At 38.0% G+C, this 23,098-nt stretch overlaps 1 protein-coding gene across 2 annotated transcripts in view; it reads right to left on the bottom strand.

Annotated features, from left to right (window-relative positions):
* ITPR2 (inositol 1,4,5-trisphosphate receptor type 2) overlaps positions 1-23,098 on the bottom strand; it is a 494,143-nt gene that overhangs the window by 361,005 nt on the left and 110,040 nt on the right. The window contains exons 10-13 of one of the 2 annotated variants that reach the window (XM_082738459.1): positions 15,733-15,777; positions 4,931-4,996; positions 2,941-3,026; positions 151-250 (exon numbers count right to left, since the gene is read on the bottom strand). In XM_082738459.1, the coding sequence (XP_082594585.1) occupies positions 151-250; positions 2,941-3,026; positions 4,931-4,996; positions 15,733-15,777 (297 nt within the window). Of the gene's footprint in view, positions 1-150; positions 251-2,940; positions 3,027-4,844; positions 4,997-15,732; positions 15,778-23,098 lie in introns of both variants that reach the window. The other variant, XM_082738458.1, reaches the window with a different exon arrangement.

Below are 23,098 nucleotides of genomic sequence, written 5' to 3'. Positions count from 1 at the left end.
ATATAAGCAACCGGCAGAATGAATACTTGATTAAATTAATTGCAATAATCTCTGATATTGGTAAAGATGAATTGTAAAGACCATGTCAATCACTCCCTGATCCTAATCACACATCTGGTGAAAAGTTAAACCATTCTCAGGAGCATTTACCTTCAACATAACAGGTCTCTCTTCATCTGTGTCTATGGGTATACTAGTACTTGTTACCCATGTGTTGGTACATAAATGTCTCAACCGAACATAAGAGTTCCTAAAAGCAAAACACAAAAGAACAGCTTATAAAAAATTAGCACACTTACACATTACCTTATTTTAAGAGTTTCATACATTATATGAGTAGTTTTCAGACTAGAATTAACTCAAGTATGGGACAGTCTGGTTTAAGAAAAAGTTTTGAGTCAAAGACTATTTCAAAGCTTGTGGTATTTTACCTAGACCAGTGGTTCTTAAATTGTGGCCCCTGGTCCAGTAGAACCAGCATCACCTGGGAAATTGTTTGAAATGCAGATTCAGGGAACCTAGGTGGAACAGTTGGTTAAGCGCCAATCCTCGGTGTCAGCTGGGCTCATGATCTCAGGGTCCAGGATCCAGCCCTGTGTCAGGGTCAGTGCTTTGGCATGGAGTCTGCTTGGGTTTCTCTCTATATATATATCTCTCTCTCCCCCTTTGCTCCCCTGACCTCTCAGGTGTTCTCTCCCCGCCCCCTTTGGAATAAGTAAATAAATCTTTTAAAAAAATGCAAATTCTGAGTATTCATCCCAGTTCTCTGAATCAGAAACTCTGAACATAGGGTGAAAATGAGTCTTTTACATCCAGATGGCCAACAGACACATGAAAAAGTGCTCCATATCCCTCGGCATCAGGGAAATACAAATCAAAACCACAATGAGATATCACCTCACACCAGTCAGAATGGCTAAAATTAAGAAGTCAGGAAATGACAGATGCTGGCGAGGATGCGGAGAAAGGGGAACCCTCCTACACTGTTGGTGGGAATGCAAGCTGGTGCAACCACTCTGGAAAACAGCATGGAGGTTCCTCAAAATGTTGAAAATAGAACTACCCTAGGACCCAGAAATTGCACTAATAGGTATTTACCCTAAAGATACAAACGTAGTGATCCTAAGGGGCACGTGCACCAAATATTTATAGCAGCAATGTCCACAATAGAATGGAAATGGAACCTAGATGGAAAGAACCTAGATGTCCATCAACAGATGAATGGGATAAAGAAGATGTGGTATATATACACAATGGAATACTATGCAGCCATCAAAAGAAATGAAATGTTGCCATTTGCGACAACGTGGATGGAACTAGAGGGTATCATACTTAGCGAAATAAGTCAAGCGGAGAAAGACAACTATCATATGATCTCCCGGATATGAGGAAGTGGTGATGCAACATGGGGGTGGTAAGGGGGTAGGAGAAGAATAAATGAAACAAGATGGGATTGGGAGGGAGACAGACCATAAGTGACTTAATCTCACAAAACAAACTTGCTGGGCGGGGGGGGGGGGGGGGGGGAGAAGGGGGTGGGGTTATGGACATTGGGGAGGGTATGTGCTATGGTGAGTGGTGTAAACCTGGCAATTCACAGACCTGTACCCCTGGGGATAAAAATATATTATATGTTTATAAAAAATAAAAATTTTTAAAAAAGAAAATGAGTCTTTTAGCAGCCTCACCAGGTAATGCCGATGTGAGAACCACTGACCAAGTAGCCACCTCAGCTAACACTGCTATCTGATCTTAGTCCTTTCTGTAGCTTAATCATTTGCATATAAAAGTATACACAGCCAATCTTCATTGTTTGCCGATTCTGTATTTATGAATTCTCCTACTCAAGAAAATGTATCTGTAGCCCCCAGAGCAACAGTCTGGGCATTTTTGCAATCATTCTTGAACATGTACAGAGTGGCAAAAAATTTGAGTCCCCAGTGTGCACATTCCCAGTGAGGGGGGACAATACAATGCTCTGTCTTCTCATTTCTGCTTATACTATAAACAAGCATCCTTTTCATGGTTTAGTTAGGGCCATGTTTCTCCACATTTCTGTGCTTTTTGTTGATGAGCTTATTGCTTAAAACAGTCCCAAGCATAGGGCTGAAGTGCAGGATAAGGCTGTTATGTACCTTCTGGAGAAAATACTCATGTTCCATAAGCTTCATTCGGGCATAAGTTATAGGGCTGATTGCTGTAAGTTCAATGTTAATGAATCAACAATATGTATTAAATAAAGTGCCTTTAAGCAAAAATATACATAACACAAGGTTATATGGTACTGACTGATGAAAAATATTGTGACCAGAGGCTCACAGGAACCTAACCCCATATTTCTTCTAGGAACAGTGGCTCAGTATTTGCTAATTCAATGTACTGGGAAAAACAAGAATCAACCGTATGTGAACTGTGAGGAAACACCTGAGAAAAGACAGCTAGAACTTCATCCAACTCCAACATTGTCATTTTAGTGAATCACTTATTATCATCATTTCTTTAACAAATATGTGTAAAAATATCTGTTCAAACAAAAGCATTGTGGTAAGTTCTGTGCCTCCAAGTTGCTAAGAGTTTGGTAGGAAAGATAAGACATAAATAAATCATATAACATGAGGCAAAAAGCATTAAGGTCAGTAAGACAGAACCAAATAAAACAAGGGCCTCCAGGAAAGAGCGATTCATCATGCTTTGGTCCTGCATGTTTTAATTATTTATGAGAATAAAACAAACTATGTGAATCTTCTCACAAAAGAACCTCGCATGATTTTTACACACTATTCTTTTCTTATGCTTGCTCCCTAGATATCACAAAAATTCTATCAACATTAGATGTTAATTCCTTACCTACCATTACAATTACTCAAAGAAATTACTCAAAGATATCTTACTATTTATTGTATAGTTTTTGTTTTTTATTTTTATTTTTATTTTTTTTACCTTGGAACCAGGCAGTCAGCTCTCTGAAGAGTTGTGGCATCCAGCTCAAAAAGGGATGCAATGTCATTTCCATGTGGGACTGAGACTAAAGTATACATTCGTAAAGGTAGATACAATAGAAACTGAGTTTCAAAAACCTAAAGTAGCAGAAACCAATCCTTGTACAAATAATCAGAAATTTGCCACTAATTTACCTCTCCTTTGCCACTAACTTTACTTTACTTAATCATTCGTCATGGATCTGTGTGTTCTATAGGGAGATTCTTTTATCATTTTCTTATGCAAACATTCTTGTTTAGAGTTCAAGATGGTCTCCATTTCTGCTGAGTTAAATCTAAAATGATTAAACTTGTTGATTAAAATTCTAATACTCAGAAGAGAAGGCCAGCAACAGGGATCAGGCAAAACCCTCCAATGGGATCTTTACAGGCTTATAACAGTGGAACAGGAAAGCATGAGCAATAGCTGATGTAAAGCTAAGATTGAGCAGCATTTCTCATGAACAAGAATAACCAGGAAACGCCTTGGGAAGCTCAAGGAGCTGTGTTTCTAAACAGTGCTAGTGCAGCAACCCTCCCTGGAAGTAACCTACACAATGGTGTCTGCATCTTATATGGGTACCTTCAGTATAACCACTGCCATCCTCCCAAATCCAAGTACAATAATGCTCTATCAAAGACAGTTTAGAACCATTTCTCATGAACAAGAATAACCAGGAAACGCCTTGGGAAGCTCAAGGAGCTGTGTTTCTAAACAGTGCTAGTGCAGCAACCCTCCCTGGAAGTAACCTACACAATGGTGTCTGCATCTTATGTGGGTACCTTCAGTATAACCACTGCCATCCTCTCAAATCCAAGCACAATAATGCTCTATCAAAGACAGTTTAGAACCATCCCACTAGATCTAAGGATATGGGCAAGACTCCCTCATACACTTAGAGAGTATATCATAGTGCAACTGTTGGAAGAGAGACAGTGGCAGGCAAAAGAGATTAATTAAAATAATCAAATCCAAGCAAAAGAATGTAAAACATCGTCTCACATTAAGTTCTGGCTACCTCATTACCACTTCCACTTTCTCACCCATCACTCATTTAGGTCCAGTTGGTCTCCTAGCTGGTACTTCAGCACACCTACTAAATTTCAAGACTTTTCCATTTCATGCTCCTGCTGCTTGAGACACTCCCGATGGGGAGGACCTGATCTCTCAAAACATTCAGGTCTTTTCTCAAATGTCCTAAATCAGAGAATCCATTTCTGAACAGTAATACTACCTAATACAACTCTCTCTGCAATTATTTTCTCAAAGCATTTGTATTACCTGACCTCCTATTTTATGGTTTGTCTATTGCCTCTCTTCCTTATTTGAATTTAAGTTTGTTCAGTTCTCTTCCCAATGCCAAGGGCAATGTCTGTTAAGTGCAATAAAGATTTACTGGCTGAATGACTAAATAATGAACAAATGGATGAATGCATGAATGAATGAATGAAAGAAACCTGGAACTTGACATAATAGAAATAAATGATATAAGTACTGATAGGGGAAAAAAAAGTAAATACGAATAGAAATGCTCCTTGATCATTTTTCATGTTAGTAAGCAAAGGCCATACAAGTAATAAGAATAAATAATTCTTATGAATTTTTCAGAATTCTTTGGTCCTGCATGTTTTAATTATTTATGAGAATAAAACAAACTATGTGAATCTTCTCACAAAAGAACCTCGCATGATTTTTACACACTATTCTTTTCTTATGCTTGCTCCCTAGATATCACAAAAATTCTATCAACATTAGATGTTAATTCCTTACCTACCATTACAATTACTCAAAGAAATTACTCAAAGATATCTTACTATTTATTGTATAGTTTTTGTTTTTTATTTATTTATTTATTTTTTTTTTACCTTGGAACCAGGCAGTCAGCTCTCTGAAGAGTTGTGGCATCCAGCTCAAAAAGGGATGCAATGTCATTTCCATGTGGGACTGAGACTAAAGTATACATGATCTTCTCCCCGGCCTGGCGTTTCTTCTTTGAAGTTGGAAGATCTCCATCTCTCTGTTGCAGAGGTACAAATTATTTACTTTTAACAGGTTTCTTACTATATTCTCCAATTAATCAGGAGATAAGATTTAAATCTGCCCGTTATTTCTTCATTAGATCATAGAGATGTCTGTTTCACATCATCCAGAGAGAGCAGGTCAGGCCTGACAGCCCTTGAAGTAGCTATTATCAATAGTGTTAAGTCACACACTCCTGGAGAGATGGCTTGATCTGGGCAAATATCAAAGCACTAACAGTCATAATAGTTGTGAATTCCCTTACCATGTCTTAAACCAATTTACATAGTAGTTTTGACCATCCCACATTTAAAACAAACAGAGTGAAGAAATAGTGTGTGGAATCGTCTAGATTTCATAAACTCAAGAGTCAACATGGCAGTATCTCAGAGTTCCTGACCAACTCCCAGAACACAACAGGGAGGAAGAGGAATCAACAGCAATATTCCTATTCAGTTCATTGGCTTATTCCATTAAATCCAAAAACATATTATAATGGCAAATACAGTGAAATAAAATGGGATCTTCACAAGCAAAAGCCCACATGATGATGCAAAACTCAGTCAGTATTTCCAAAATTCCCCATTTTAAGCTGGTAACCACATAAGATTAGTAATTATATATATTTATTTGAAGCAAGTTTCAATCCCTGTGGAAGAACATGATGCACCAGAAACCAAAAGCTGATACAGCAAATGTAATATGAGATTGGTAATTACATACATAAATATAATTACTACACATATTTATTGAAAGAAATGAAATTTTAAAATGAGAGAAGTAGAGAGAGAGAGTATCACTCTACCATCAAAAGAAGCCAAATGAAAGTGGGGAAGAGGAGGGGGATTTGAAAGGCAGATGAAAGCAGTCTATGCCCAATGACAAGCAGTGTTTAATGGCCACTATGACAATGAGATATCACACCCAATCATTCCAAAACATTCACTTGAAGTTCCATCCCAAGATTGTGAATGTCATTTCCTATGCAGTTTAATTCTTATGTCTTCTGCAAATGGTGTGCAAATTGGTAGCACCACTGAACTGTGAATGGGCAGAGGAACCCCCAGGGTCCTGAAGCAGGAGCAAGACTGTTAGCTGCTAAATCTCACATAGCCCAGAAGTACCTGGTAGCTCCTGACATCTTTGACTTACATGTCTTCTAACGAGACCAAAATTCAGAGTTAAATGAAAGCAGGAGTCTGGCAAACTCTCCCCGTTAGCCATAAAAGCTGTTTCTAATCAGTAAGTATAACTAACTATACTTATTGATCAGAAGAAAAAACACACTTAACTAACTTAGTGTGCATTATAAGGGAATGCAGAGATACAGAGGAAAATGCAAAAACAGTAAGAAAACCATATATGTGAATTTACACAGAGCTTCTCATAATACCAAAGCCATTGCTGTTCTCATTAACCTTACAACAAAAATTTGAAAGGAAGTAAGATGAATATTATCATTTCCTTCAAACCAAGAGATAAATGCCATTGCCTACCTGTGATGAAGAATGAGGAAAGCAGAAAAGAGGGAAATAAGAGAGAAAAAGGAAGGAGGAGGAGGAAAGAAGAAGAAGGGAGCAGTAGGTTGTGGTAGTGAATACCCAACCCCAAATTCAACTAACCACCCCTCAAAGCCAAAGCCAACCAAAGCCAGTGGCCTAGACTGAGGCCTCAAACACTCACTGACCTACTCCTCAAAGGGCAGGAAAGAACTCACAAGTAAGAACCTTTCTTAGGTCTTCTGAAAAAATTCTCATGGGTCATGAGACACATTTTCAGAGTGATCTGAGTTGAGGGAATGGAGATCTGAATTGAAGACACAATCTGTGAGGGACAGAAACACCCTCATATCCTGAGGAAAAAAAAAAAAATCTAAATGTCTTTAAATAGACATTTAAATAGAGTATCCTGGCCAGACAAATGAGTTGGGGGAGACAGCTACCCAGGTAACACAAAGCTTAGGCTTCTGAATCTTGAGATTGGGAAGGGTCTTGAAAGATCATCTGTGAGCTAAGAGTTCTTCCCAAATAAATTTCTGACAGTAACTACTCAAGTGAAATTCTATCATTTGGAATATATTCTTCTGGGTCTTGAAAACATTTAGGTTTAATTTTAGTTATTCCCTCCTGAAATTTGAAGAGCCTTTGTACAGTTCTGTTTATTTCCTGCATTTCAACTCTCAGAATGGATTAGGAGGAAGATCCTCAAGGAAAAAGAAATAGTTGGAATGGAAAGGTGGAAGCAAGGCAAAGGAAAGGGAAAGGAATGTGATATTCTAGAAGAAAAACAGGAGTATACAAGAGCAGTACAACACTGAAGGCACCACCCCTGAGACAAACAGCTAATAAATTGGCTTTCATGAAAACCAGTTTCTTCTGCTCTGTGAAAGACACCGTCAAGAGAATGAAAAGACAAGCCACAAACTAGGAGAAAATATTTGCAAAAATACGTATCTAATAAAAGACTCTTACCCAAAATATGCAAAAAACACTCAAAATTCAGCATTAATAAAACACATTTCCCAATTTAAAAGTGGGTGAAAGACCTGAACAGACACCTCACTGAAAAAGCCATACAGATGGCAAATAAAGATGTGAAACGATGATCAGCATCATATGTCATTAGGGAGTTGCAAATTACATAATGAGATGCCACTCACAATAATGAGTTAACCACACACACACACCTATTAGAATGAATGAATCCCAAACTCTGAGGACTGCAAATACTGACAAGGATGTAGAGCAACAGAAACTCAAACTGATTGCTGGGGGAATGCAAAACGGTACAGCTACATTGGAAGACTATTTGGTGGCTTCCCACAGAACAAAGCATACCCTATAACATATGACCCAGCAATCATGCTCCTTAGTATTAAACAAAATACGCACACAAAAACTTGCAAATAGATGTCTAGAGCAGCTCTACTTGTCATTGCCAAAACACGTAAGGGACCAAGATGTCCTGCAGTAGGCTGATGGATAAACAAACCGTTGGACATCCAGACAATGGACTATTACTCAGTGCTAAAAAGAAATGAGCTCTCAAACCTCAAAGACATGTCAGAACATTAAAATATATATTGCCAAGTGAAAGAAGCCAGTCTGAAAAGGCTACCTACTATATGATTCCAATCGTATGACATTCCAAAAACAACAAAATTATGAAGACAGTAAAAAGATCAATGGTTGTCAGGGAGTGGTGGGGGGAGGGGAGAAAGGAATGAAAAGACAGAGCACATAAGATTTTTAGAGCAGTGAGACTATTCTGCATGATATTTTAATAATGGATGCATATCAAATGATGGCTACTTTTATCAAAATTCAAAGAACGTACAAAGCCAAGAGTGAACCCTAATGTAAACTACAGATTTTGGATGGTAATAATATGTTAAATAGATTAATCAGTGTAGCAAATGTGCCATTCTGGTGTCAAATGTTGATACGAGGGAGGCTGTGCTTGTGTGGTGGCAGGGATATAGAGAAATGTGTACTTTCCACTGAATTTTGCAATAAACCTAAAATTGCCCTTAAAAATTGTGTCCATTAAAAAAGAAAAAACCAGGATGAGAGAAAATATTTGTAAGTCATTTGCCTGAGAAGGGGACTATATCCAGAATACATAAAGAACACTTACAACTCAATAATAAAGACAACCCAATTAAAAGTTGAGCAAAAGATTTGAATAGATATTTATCCATAGAAGATATTCAAATGGCCAAGAAACACGTGCAAAGATGGCCAACATCATTACTAATTAGTAAAATGCACTAGGACAGCTATAACCAAAGAGACAGACAACAAGAAGTGTTAGTGAGAACACAGAGAAGTTGTAACAGCCATATATTGCTGGGGGAACATAAAATGGCATGGCCATTTCAGAAGAGTTTGGCCAGTTTGGCAGAATGTTAAAAATACGACCAACAATTCAAAGTCTAGGCTTTCTATCAAAGAAAAATGAAAATACATTTCCACACCAAAACTTGTCCATCAATGTTCACAACAGCATTTCTAAAGGCCAAGATGAGGATACAATCCAAATGTTCATCAGATAATGAATGGGCAAACAAAATGGGGTATATATGCACAATGGCATATTATCTGCTATAAAGGAATGGAGTACAGATCCAAGATACAACATGCATGAACTTTGAAAACATTATGCTAAGTGAAAGAAGTCAGACACAAAAGGCTATATATTCTATGAGCCCATATAGGAAAGGTCCAGAATAGGCAAATCTTTATAGAGAGATTAGATTCATGGTGGCCAGAGCCTGCAGGGAGGAATGGGGAGTGACTGTTGATGGATTTAGGCATTCTCCTGAAGGAGAGAAAAAAGTTGTAAATTTGATAGTGGCTATAATTTTGGAGCTCTGTGAATGTATTAAAAGCCACAGAGTTATATATTTTTATAAATTGAATTTTACGGTATGTGAATTCTATCTCAATAAAGAATTTTACAGTATGTGAATTATATCTCAATAAAGTTATTCTATTTTATAAATAGAATTTTACAGAATGTGAATTATATCTCAATAAAATTATATCTCAATAAAATAGAAATAACGTACATTTTTCACCTACTAACATCTTGGATTCAAAGAGTTTCCTTTTATCTGATGGAATGTTAACCTCATGGAGGGAAAGAGGGAGGAAGGGAAGAGGAAATGACAGGGAAGGGAAAGGAACAAGGAAGGGAAGGAGGGAAGAGAGGAAAGGAGGAAGGAAAGAAAGAAATGGAAGGAAGGAAGGAATGAACAAACGAACTCTGAAGGTCACTGTTTCATTGATGTCTGCCATGTAGCTCGACATGAAAATTCAGGGGTTATACTAAACTATGGATGGCAAAGAAGCATTTGCCTGGATCATAATGGTGACACAGGAACCACACTTCTGCCTAACTGCAAATAGCTGAAGGCAAGAAAGTCTCAAGAAGCTCTAAAGAATCCTTTTATACGGGGCCCAGGAGAACACCACATGCAACTAGGAATTCCTTCTCAGTGGTAAAAATGGTGGTGACATTTGATATTGAAAATGATGACTATGATGAAGAAGAAAACCAAGAGAGGAAGAAGAAGAAGGTTTAAGAAGAGGAAGTAATAATTCTGAAAGAAAGAAGAGGAAGTTTGCTTCAGTTATAATCCTCATAAGATAAAAACTTGAGGAGAAACAGACCAGGAGAATTATAGTCACAAATAAATACCCTTAAAGAACTGTTTTTTAGACTCTACAATGCTACTGCGGCCAAAAGAAAGAACCACCAACATAACGAATGTTAATTAATACATGTGAGAGGAGACTGACTCACATTGTAAAACACAGAAATAATGGACAAGATCAGTCAGTTGTAGAAATCACCCAAAGGATTTTTTGAATAGGTAGGCAAAGGAATTTGAAAACAAGTAGCTTCAGTAGATTTTAAGAAACGCACAAATAAAATATGACTTTAATTAAGGAAAATATAATTTAATCAATTATATTGACCCATGTTTGAAGAAAGTCTTTATTAACAGAAGAGGAACATGTAACCTAAATAAACAGAGATTCAGTGAATAAGATTTGATAGCTTCTTTCATCATTGCGAGTGCAGATGCAAAAAATTAATATTCTGGTCTTTTCAGAGGAATGCCATATCCCTAAAAAGAATATGTGTCATCTAATTTCCTGAGCCTCTTGCACACCAATCTTCTAATTATAACTTAGTTTTTGCTATAGATTTTCTATCAAGGAAAATGCATGAACTGACCCAATGATTTAGATTTACTTAGAGATGAAAGTTGGCATTGTGGTTTATATATCAGTCCCCTGTGAGTTCATTTAGTACAAGTCAATCTTACTGTATATACCCTCCTTTTGAAATGTTCAGAAAATAAATTTTCTAGACTTACAAAAAGAAAGCAGATCCAGGTTCCTAGATTGTCTTCCTACCCCACCCTTTTGGTAATATGCAGTTTCCCAACAAGAGTAGTAAGGAACCTTTCTATTTTGACACTTACAATTAACAACAACATTTTTTTTCCAAACATAGGAAAACCTCACTTATTATGGCTAATTAAAAGAGGTTCCTCTGAATTACTCATACTATTGAGGACCTGTGGTTTAATTTTAATTACATAGGATAAGTGGAATGTACCACTACACCCCTAAATAATTTGCTTAGGTCCCAGGGCAGGAGGAGAAAGAAGATTAATGAAGAGATAAATTCCATTTACAAATAGCATAACAATTATTTACATGTGCAAAAGAATTTCTAAGATCTTTTGCAGTTTTTTAAAGCAGTGCTATACATTTTGCTTTTAATCTCGCACTCTGATATTTTGCTTAACAAACACTGCTTTGGAAATAGTTCCACAGTAAATTTCAAGACAGCCCCTCAAAATTTGTAAACAATAAAACGTGAATGAAGAGTTATAAATATATAATTTTTAAATTTATGGCTCAAGCTTCAATCTATAAGAAGAATCAACATTATATTTCTATAATAGAAAGGCAGTTCTGTTCAAAATGGTATGCCTGTGGCTTCTGTTTGTAAACCCATACATTTTTTAAATAAGAAACAAGACACAAAAAAACTAGTTCCCCACACAGAATTACCGAAGCGAAACGCCCTCCCTTCTTGCATCATGAAAATACATTTAAAGTACAACAGAGCTTAAACAGGTGTTAGATTTCCTATCAGCTAGCTATCCAAAACCCTCAATTTCGGGAATGCAGAGCCTCTGAATGTTAACCTAGTCTTCTGGTCTCTTATAAAACTGGCATTTTCACGTGGAAGGAAAGGCACACAGCCTCTCGGGTTATACAAATGGCTCTCCCGGCTTCTCCTGCCTGGCCTGGGGCCTGCCAGTGGAGTCATAGCCCTTAGCCTCCTGTAACACCTTCTCTGATGACTCATTTGTGAGTCACCGAATTTTTAGCAGAGACATCACGTTGCAATTCTGTTGTTAGGAGCCAGAGACATTCTGTAAGAAAGAACGTATGCATTTTCGGGGCTGCTGCAGACTGCGTGCGGTCACAGCCAAGGCAGCATAATGATGTGCAGGCATCTGTGTTTTTGGTCAGACCCTCCAGGGCTCTCGCTGCTGACTTTATGTAACAGACATAACCCTGCCATTTAAAGGTGCAGACACTTCTTCCCTTGCCAGGTTCCTTAAGACACTGTTACTCTTAAACTCATTCTTAATGACCCCTTTTCCATTCTTTTCCTTATCACCTTACCAGTCATGAGTATAGAGTATAAACTTAAGGAAATTTGGGGGCCTTTGTTGATAATATGGCCCCCCCCAAAAAAAGCCAATAAAATAGAATTTTCCAATGCATGTCAGCCAAGTATCATGGTTCCTAGAATACTGCTATTTATGTATGTCTATGCATAAAGACTGGTGGTCATCAATGAGGAGAGAGCCCAGATCCTGGGGAGGGTGGTGGTGAGGAGGGGGAGCTTTCACAATTTCCAGACGCATGTTTAGTTGCCCCAACGGGGGGGCAGGAAGGCCATCAGTGACATCTAGTGAGCAGAGTCTATAGGTCTGCCAGACACCTGACAGTGCAAAGGACACATCCCCACAACAAAGAATTCTCCAGGCCAATCTATCAATATGGCTAAGGTTGAGAATCCCCAGCATAGACAAAGACACTCCCTTGAAAAATCAGATCACATTCCACATCAATATGGTAATGTGCAAATGGGTGGTGTTAGTCCAAAAAAAAAAAAAAATCCCCTTCAAAGAGCCATTTGAAAAGATGCAGCCTTTCAAGGAGAAGAAACTAATGACTGTCAGGTTCCCAGCTGGGCTTGACACAGTTCCAATGTTTACAGGGTCCCTGTGGATGCTGTACATTTGTAAGATTGGAAATAATAGGCTCCTTTGTAGAATAAATACAGCAATTTGGGTCTTAATGGGAGCTCCGACACACACCGCCTCATTTCAGTGGCACCATGCATTAACCTTTGAGACTTCAAAAATGGAAGGCAACATTTTGATAAAGGTTTCTAAATTACAGGAAAAATATTAACTGGATATTAAATAGAGAACATGAGGGAAAATTTGGAAAGAAAAATAATTAGCATGGTCACAGTGAACTCAGTTGTTACTGGAACCCAGATCTGAGGTGAGATAGCATTCTGGTTGGGGAAATTGATTTCATTTTTCACAGGCTAAGCTCTAACTGCTCCTTCGTTTTCTTTTTTTAGACAGAAACATAATTACTGCTAGGTGGAAAATGGTCTATAAAATGAGAAGCCATATTGTTAGCTTTACTGTTCCATATTTTTTGTTTTATTTACTTTCAAGCTAGGAATTAAGGATAGAAAAAAAAATGAAATCAAATATCTCCAGTTGGTCCTCTCTCGGATGGCAGATGAGATCCAGCCATAAACTTCTAGGGCAAAGCAGACCCACCTGTGTTATATGCAATTAAAGTGTTTCTGGTAACAACCCTCTCACAGAAAAGTGCTCTTTGTCACCTTTACAGGTGAAGGAAGAACTTGTACTTCAAAACATAAAGGAAACATGTCTACAAAGTCTAACTTAAAGCTTGATCGACGCAAACAGCAAACCTCATGGATCCTATACTGCTTCCTAAACCTCCCTACTCTTTCTTCTCCAGTCAGCTCTGCCCAGAACCATCATCAATAGCCTCACCAAACAGTATGTAGCTGAAAGGAGATAAGCAAAAAGATGGAATTCAACTGCACAATTTGAAGCTTGGGGGTGATGCCCTTTCAATAGAAATAACATACATTTTTCATCTACTAACATCTTGGATTCAAAGAGTTTCCTTTTATCTGATGGAATGTTAACCTCATGGCATATAGGTGACACACACAGCAAACCTCCTCAACCCAGCATTTGGGTAGGAAAAGGAGTCTCGGGAGGGCTATCTGACATGTCCAAAGTGACACAAGTCAACGGTGGTGTGAGAAGTAGAACTCCCCTGGTTCATAACAATGCTGAACTCACATAGAATATCATAAACAAAGACCCTTGAGCAAGAGAAAAGCAACCCTGACATCTGAAGTTTGGCCCAGTATGATCAGGCAGGCTCAATGTGGCCAGGAGCACCCCAACATTTGTGGATAGGTCACAGTGTCCTCCTGTGAACACGACCAATTTCACAGAATGTCAACATCAGACCTGGCCACTCCACAATCGTGTCTGAACACTAACAAAATGGGAATGTTGTCCCAGCCATAGACACTATTTAAGATCCCTCTCCCCTAATGGGTGCTGCTTCCTATAGCACTTACAACCTTAGCCTAGCTCTCACCTGCCCTTCCTATAGAGAAAATGTCTCTTCCTGACAGCATTCCTATCTACAGTAAGCCCCCTTCCTTAAATCCTCCCAAAGTCATCTTGTATAACTCCAAATCCACAGGTTCTTTCTATCGCCATCTGAGAGGCCCCACAGTTCCCAGGGGATGTAAGTGCAACGTGTCATTAACTCCACTCGTTCAAGAACAGGTGTGTTTCTGGTAGTCTTTGGTTAGAGACTATTGCCCAGCTTACAGCAAGAACCAAAGACTCTCAAAAGAAGCTTTTCAATGTGATTATGGATGGTGTTTTTCTAAATCACAGGAAAATGAGAACCCAACAATCCTGGGCTAGCTATTTGAAAACCGAGGAGAGAAGAGTCCACACAGGGCATAAAACTGAATTAGAAATGAGTGATCCAACTGATCTAAGAAACCTACTTCTGTGTTTAGGGACATTTTAACACAAATTACAGTTTTCCTTAGGCCAATGACTTGTTACTTCAGCTTTATTTCTATTGTAAATCTAATAGTCAGATGGAGAAAGAAGTCAAACAGGACTGACTCAGGTCCAGAAATTCTGATTTGGTTCACCTCCCCCATATCAATATTCTCATAAAACATAAAGCTGAGAGCCAATGCAAAGACAGAAATTATTTCAATTAAATATTACAACACTCTCTGTGGAAGGATGGAATTTTGAATGATGCAGTAATAATCCTTAGCAATTCTGAAAGAGACTGCTAAACTCCTAAGAAAATTAAATTATAGACTGTGTCTATTTAACATTAAAATGTCTAGCTAGATTGCTAAACTATATAAACACATAGAGATAGGTACATAAATCCATCCCATCAACCAGGTTTTTTCTGTAACACATCAAATATCCTCCACTTCAGAATTTTCTATTGAATTAAGTCATGTTGTTATAATCAGTCATCCTCTTTACAAACGATGATGAAAGAGCCGACTGCATAATAATAAATATCTTAATGAAAGTTGGCTTTAAAATAAGATTGAGATTTTCTGAGTAGCATGTTGTAGAGTATCAGAAAAATCAGTCATACAGCTGTTTGATGCCTCAATTTCTCCCCGTAAATAGAACTCAAGTTATTTTCAGTCAGAAAGGATTGTTCCATTGTCCTCTTTTAATATCATGCCATAATTCAATTTCTCCTTCCTAAACATCTGTGTACTTCTGAAAACTAAACCTACACCGTATCTCCCAGATGCCCACTGCCTTCAGTGTTCTATCATAAATGGCCTCCAAGTTGCTACAAATCTCCTTAAATACCCATTACTGAACATTTTTTTAATAATGTAAGCCATGTCATCTTTTACTTTTTATCTGTGATCCACAGACTCTAGTCAGAGAATCTCTCAGAATCCCTCGTCTTCAATTTTCTATTAACTTCTCAATTTGTTCATATAAAATATAAACAATATATTTGGAATTTTGGAGGGGAAAAAAATTTCACTCACCATATTTTTTCCTTCATTTTGAGCATCTCGATAATCAGGATTAAGCTAAAAAAATTAAAAATTAAAAATTAAAAAAACAGTTTTGAATCTTTATGAAAAACAAATTAACAAGATCAATGATCTTTAATTCATTTCACTATTGTATCCTTAACTAAATTCAATATAAAAAAAACTAAGAAAGAAACCATTACTAAAATATTACAATTTAAAATATCACCTTCAAACTCTAGTGGCAGGAGACATGAGCTAAAATGTCATGTCTATGGCTTTTGTTTACATTAGAATAGTTGACATCTTTGAACAAGTTAAGAGCTGACAATCTCGCATCCTCCAAGAAAGCCTTCAAGAGAATTCATCATCTTGCCCACCACAAAATATGCCTTTAACCAATAACTCAATTTTTTTTAGAATTAGACCAAAGGAAACTCTTAGTGACAATGATTCAGTATCATGTTCCACAGGCTATATACACAAGAAGAGAATATTGAGCAAAAAAAGAGCTATATACCGGATATATATATATATCGGATATGAAGATTAGTGCATGAGTGTTGTGTGGGTGTTAGGGGTCAACAAAGATAGATGAGTTCCGGATATGCCGAGTGTCGGCCCACACATTTCCAGCTGGCCAGAATGCATACCTCCCGACTCCCGTCCGATGACACAGTCCCAAAAAATGTCTGTGTTGTACTGAAACAACTAGTTCATAATTTGTAAAACAACAGACTTATAAGGTGTTTTTTTCTCTAAATAATGAGTTGTTCACTTGATTTTAACTATTTGAACATGAATCAGTTGGTGTCTGTAACATGTGACCCCAGGCATTAAAGTCACCATTTAAAATGTAAGGTCAAGAGTCTTCCTCAGAATGGCACTTGGCTAGTAGCTCCGAGGAATGGTCTCACAACTTATTATTAAATATCAGCAAAGGTGCTGAAAAGGATCAAAGGCAAAACAGAGCAAAAGAAAAAAAAAAAAGTCTGAATTTCATTCAAAACTAAGACTGAAAAACAACCTACTCCCAAATCTACAATGAATTGGCGGTCTTTCACAAAGCAGCTGGTGCTGAGGGAGAAGCAGACACGTCCCCAAGGTTTTCTCTGAGGACTCAGCTCACTCCACCTCACTTCAAGCTAACAGCCTTGTGAACACAGGATACTTGCTATGGCTGCCGCTGTTTGTCCATTCACTCAGACACCAAAACCCCACACAGAAGTGTGTACCGCTGAGGAGCCCTTGTTAGACTAAGCAGAAACCTGTCTCTCCAGGACTCCCATTCACTGTCCCTGCTACCTCTGTCCTCTCATGACCACAGAAATGTGACAAAGCTTAGAAAACAAATAGGCAGAGAGTCAAGGGGGCAGATGATAGCAGAGGGCTTTCGAAGAACACTTCCTGAAGAAAGAAAGAGCAAGAAGAGTGGCTTTGTATGGGGGAATTACACTGCCTGACATTGTAGAAATAGCAAAGGGGTAGAAGAGAGAGGCAAGGACCGTAGAGCCCAGGTAGGCAGAGTCACCATGTGCTGGACCTAAGACCTACAACGGCAGTGTAGCCCTCCGGCTAACGACTGAGAAAAAGGATCAAGAATTTTTTAAAAATAGAACAAAATGACCATCCACTCAACCCATCTGGTTCTGCACAGAGCCCCCTTGTCTGGGGATAGTAAGGAAGGAAGGAAAAGAAAAAACAACATGGGACCGATTAAAAACCATGTTATGAGGGGACATTATTTTCCCAGAGTCTTTCTGAATATCTTCTATGGTAGGATGCAAAATCAACTTTCAGGAAATGGTTGGCATATTCAAGAAAGTGTAAGTAAACATTTCCTCTAGGTAAGGACAACAGAATAAAATGAACAGCTGAAAACATAATACAAATGACATAAATAATAATATACAAATATAAAGAATTATAAAAAGAAGGATTTCACTAAAAATGAAAACGCAAATACAAAATTAAACTCCATTTTGGCAGCAATAAAAGCACAGTTGATGCTGCAGGTAATGAGCGATGCAGAGCATAAAAAAAAAAAAAAATGGAGCAGCCATCCCTCAATATAGAGGAAACGTATGAAGAAATAAAAATTAGGAAAAAGCAAGTAGTCCTGGGAGGACCAGAGAAGGGCCTATCAATTGATGGACAACAGGTGTACTGAAAAGGAAGAGAAAATTAGTGGGATACAAGCAATGATCAAAGATAATAGAAAATAAAGCTTTGCCCAGCTGAAGAACTGTGTATGCAGAGGTGACCATACCCCAGGAAAATCCACTAAAACGGACTGACACATTCATTTGAGGACAATGAGCAGAGGAGACAAAAGGGAAAACAATGATAGAGACATAAAATAGAGCCAGAAATTAGATTTAGACAAAAATGCTTACCATGTAACAGGAGAACGGATAAATCAAGTGTGGCATTTTCAAACAATGGAGGACTACTCAGTAATAAACACGATGAGCTACTGATATGGCAAAAAGGCTGGGTCTCAAAGACACAGACAATGGAATACTGTTCAGCGATAAAAAAGAATGAAATGCTGTCATTTGCCACGATATGGATGGACCTTAACAACCCTGTGCTATCTGAAAAAAGTAAGAGAAAAACAACTACCGTAAGATCTCATTTATTTGTGGAATCGAAAACAAACTGAGCTCAGAGATACAGAGAACAGAGTGCTGGGTTCCCAGAGGTGGGAGATGGGACATGAGCGCAATAGGTAAAGGTGGTCAAAAGGTACTAACTCAAGTTAGAAGAAAATATGTCCTGAGGATACAATCAATGCCCAGCATGGCGATTATAGTTAACAATACTGTACTGCATGTTTGAACGCTGCCAAGAGAGTAGATCTTAAAAGTTCTCATGCAATAAGGATGTGTGGTGATGGCCGTTAGGCAGACTTAACTGCGGTAATCATTTCACAATATAGACACATACCAAATCATTATGTTGTACATCAAAACTAATAAAAGGTTATATGTCAGTTATATACTAACTTTTAAAGATATTGTAGATAGAAAAGCCAGACACTGTATGACTCCATTTACACCAATTTGAAAGTCAGATAAAGTGCTCGCTTCGGCAGCACATATACTAAAATTGAAAGTCAGATAAAACTAAATTGTGGTTAAACAAATCAGAAATTGGGGGAGAGAAAAGAGGTACCAGGGAGAGGAGTGGAAAGAAAGCAGAGAACCCAGCCCGAGAGTCACATGCCAGAGTCTCAGTTAAACTGACTAACAAAGGAAGGCAGGGGAGGGGGCAAGAAAAGGGGAATCCAGTTACAAGCTGCCCCTGAGTGTTAGGCCAGAAACTAGGCAGATTTGAGGCAGGACTTTTTCTTTGGAGATATGTATCTCAGGCTCCTTAAGTTCCCTTGAATGACAAATAAAAGAATTAATTCCAAAACCGGCTTATTCTTGCTTTTGGAATCCAAGAGTGAAAGGTAGAAAGCCAAAAAAATAGGGAATTAACTGGCTTCTCATGTACTGATGAATCAAACACAAGAAGACACACTTTTCTTTAGTCGTCATGACAGTTCCAGCACAGTGCCCAGGAGGGGTTTATCTAGCTATTTTAGTCAAGCATTACTGGTTCGCATTTTTAAATTTGTTTTCAATTTGAACAATTCAGATTTTTTTTCAAATTAAAAAAAATAGCCATACTAAAATCATAGTTAAATTATTTCCAAAATATATGTAGCATGTTTAGCCAAAGATATATCTCATGGTCAAAGCATTCATTCAATAAACATTTGAGTAGTTGGCCACAGACACTGTGAAGGGAACCCGTGCTGGAAACCATGATGTGTCCTACCTAAAATGTGTAAAGGAACAGGAATTAACACAAAATCATGTATGCCCTCTGAAATGTAAGTTATGTTCCATCCCAAAGACATTACTTTCTGAAATTCTGTCTTCATATATTTCACCCTCTTGGGTCACTCCTCTCAACCCCTAAGTTCAATCCCTAAGAGAAGTCTGGGAACTGGACTCCAGGCTCTGCCCTGGCAGGAGATAGCCATGAGCATCAGGAAAGGTCACCTAACCTTGGAACCCAGAGTCCTCATCTGTTCAATGAGAAGAGTCTATGACCAAAACTTAATCATACTAATTATATTTCATCAAATTTTATATATTCATGTCTTTGGCAATAAGACTAAAGATGGTGCTGATCCGTTAAGACTTTGCCTCATCTTGTGTCTCTCTGGCTGTAACGTGGGGTTTTTTTAAATGATTAATGTGGAGTTACTGCTTAAGTAAATTCATTAAAGTGATAATAATAACAAAGAGAAAGAAGAAGAAGAGGAGGGGAAGAAGGAGGAAGGGGAGAAGCCACCCAAATAATCTATGCCTATATAAATTCACCAGTATTAATTGAAGACCAAATAAATATATGCTTTTATGTATGTTTTAATTATACTGCTGCTTTCCTCCTCTGAATATGAGAGCAGTAATTATTAAAGTAATTAGACTAAGGGTGAGCCAAAAAAAATATTATTTCTAAAGAAAGGGAAAAAAGACATGGGCATGTGAAGATTCCTGAATCTTTCAGGACTTTAAAGAAAATATTTCCTTATGTTAAAAAATAAATTATAAATCTGGCATTAGAGAGAGAATTTTTTTCCCTTTGAGAGACCTAATATGCTCTTCAATCATTATTCAATAAATATTAATAGAACATCTATAATGGGCAAAGCATTGTGGCATATGGTATTTTAGCAAAGATGAAGAGAATATGGTCCCTGACCATGAGAGAGTACAATCTGGGAAGGAAAATAAGACATAAATACAGTTAGCTGTAATACAAAATAGAATGTGACAAGAGATATAAGACAAGAATGAATAATTTATAAATAATACAGGTCAGAGGAAGGAGGGATCTGTGGTGGGCAAATTTAGCCAAGAATTATTCATGGAGGGGTGCCTGGGTGTCTCAGTCAGTTAAGTGTCTGCCTTCAGCTCAGGTCATGATCTCAGGGTCCTGGGATCAAGCCCCACATCGAGCCCCACCTGCTCCCTCGGCTGCTCCACTCCGCCTCATGCTCTCTCTCTCAAATAAATAAGTAAAATATTTTTTAAAAAAGAATTGTTAATGGATAAGGTAGCATCTGAGATAAGCCTTGAAGAATGGGTAGAATCATAACTGGCAGATAAAGAAAAGAGTAAAGGACACAGGCAGCGCAGGGGAAGGACATAGGCAGCACAGAGATGAGAAAATGACACGTGTTCAGAAAAGACCCATTAACATCATTTATGGAATATTTTTATATGCTTTTAAAGGTTAATTCATTTCCCCTTACAGTCCTATTAGAAGGGATACCTTTGTTTAAAAAAAAAAAAAAGTCTATTTATTTGTTTTAGAGAAAGAAAGAGCCAGCCCATGGGGCTGGGGGGCAGAGGGAGAGAAAAAATCTCAAGAAGACTCCCCCTGCTGAGCTTGGAGTATGGGGCTCCACTCGGGGCTCGATCTCACAAACGCTGAGATCATGACCTGAGCCAAAATCCAAGTTGGACGCACAACCATCTGAGCCACCCAGGCATCCCCTCGTAGGAGGGATTCTTCACCCCACTTTATAGATGAGGCCCCTGGGGCACATCAAGTGAAGTCTTCTGTACAAAGTCATACCACTGGTGAGTGGTAGGGTCACTCAGAAGCACAGATCCTATGATTCCAAAACTCCATCCTTTGGTTACAATACCATGTTACATCCCTCCTGCCTCCATAAAGAGGAGGGGTGTGATCCAAGGTGGATCCAAGTCAGCCCAGACCAATGGGTCTTTTAAGCCATAAACTAATGGGTTTACATCTTCAGGAAGATTTTGAATATCACTGGGGAAGCATTTGCAAAAACACTACATTAAAAAAATCCTCGACTGGTCATAGTTAGTAGGAGATGGAGAAAAGGGATGAAAGAGGCAAAGAAACCAAGCGAGTTGGTTCTAGGAAGGCAGCAGAGCCTTGACAAAAATAATCATGCCGAATAAAGGAAAAAGCCAATGCAGAAGATGGCATGGAGACACAGTCAGTAGAATTAGAATGTGTAAACTGAGACAGAAAAGTATGTTTGCCACGATGCAGGTTTTCAACATTTCACTAAGAAAATGCACTGTTTGATAGATTTGTCAATCATAGACATATTTATTGAGTTGCAATGGCAGTGGGATATCTGAGATCAAATTCCTGGCCCACTGCAGCCGTGGGGGTGAATAACAGGGAGACTATGAAGACCAAAGACCCAGTACAAACTCCTGAAGGGAGCCCTCATTTGAATGCCCAAAGGAAGAAGTCAAGGAGAGAATGTCACAAGCCAGAAGAGAGAAGTGGCAAAGAAAGAGAGAGGCACAGAGAAATACCCTAAATAGTTAGGCAGTGAAAACCATGATTGTGCCACAATCAAATGAAAGACAAGTACAACTTTCACCTAAAACAATAGTAAGAAGCAGACAGACCCCTCCCAAGTCCACAATATAGGCTCATTTCCTTAAAACAAAAATGTTGGTTTTTATGAGGAAATGTGTTTTGATCAATTTTTATGATATATAACATTAAAATCATCACTTGTATATTTTTTCAAATAATTATATATGTATATGTTCTTGTCTCCAATGCCTGACATTTCAGAGACAATCTATTATTCTGACCGACAACTCTAGAAAAGAAAAGAAGGTAAAAAATAACCTTTATTAAGTGCTTATATGTGCCAGCGCAATTTATATTTTGATATATAACATTTATGTGTGTGTGTGTGGAGGACCTAGTTTGTGTATTCTTCCATCATATTTATTTATATATATGTATACACAAACATACAAACCACCAACTATGGCTGATATAGTGCATGGAAAACTAAACACAGAGGTATTCAAAACTATAAACCTAATATTCATAGGATTCTATACCAATGTACAGGTTCTTGAGTACAAAGTTTTTAACTAATTAATTAAATCCAAAATCCATTGCATCGTTAGGAAATAAGTGTTTACTGCCATCTGGTGGACGTCTGGCCCATCTACAAATAAGCTAGTTGGCTTTGAAAGGGTAATGATATCTTTAACAAATAAAATTACTTGCACTATTCGATCTATCTTGCTCTGGGAAGGATCCTATGGCTTTAATAATATCCCAAGAAAGAAAATGTAGAAGCAGTAGATCAGAAACTGTGATACTTGATTTAGAATTGCTCCCATGACTAGAGAAGAATGGTTTCCTGAGATTCCTGTATTATCCCCTTCAAAATGTGATAAAAGTCCTGTCCCTCCCATTGATATGGCTGTGAATTCTCCTGCACCAGTACAGCAATACAACTAAAAGATCCAGGGCAAATGGCCATGAGTGCGCTTACAACCCTGCAGTGTATAAACGG

This window comes from Mustela nivalis, assembly GCF_964662115.1.
Source record: "Mustela nivalis genome assembly, chromosome: 7".
Classification (NCBI taxonomy): Eukaryota; Metazoa; Chordata; class Mammalia; order Carnivora; family Mustelidae; genus Mustela; species Mustela nivalis.
This window is presented reverse-complemented; position numbering and strand designations above follow the sequence as displayed.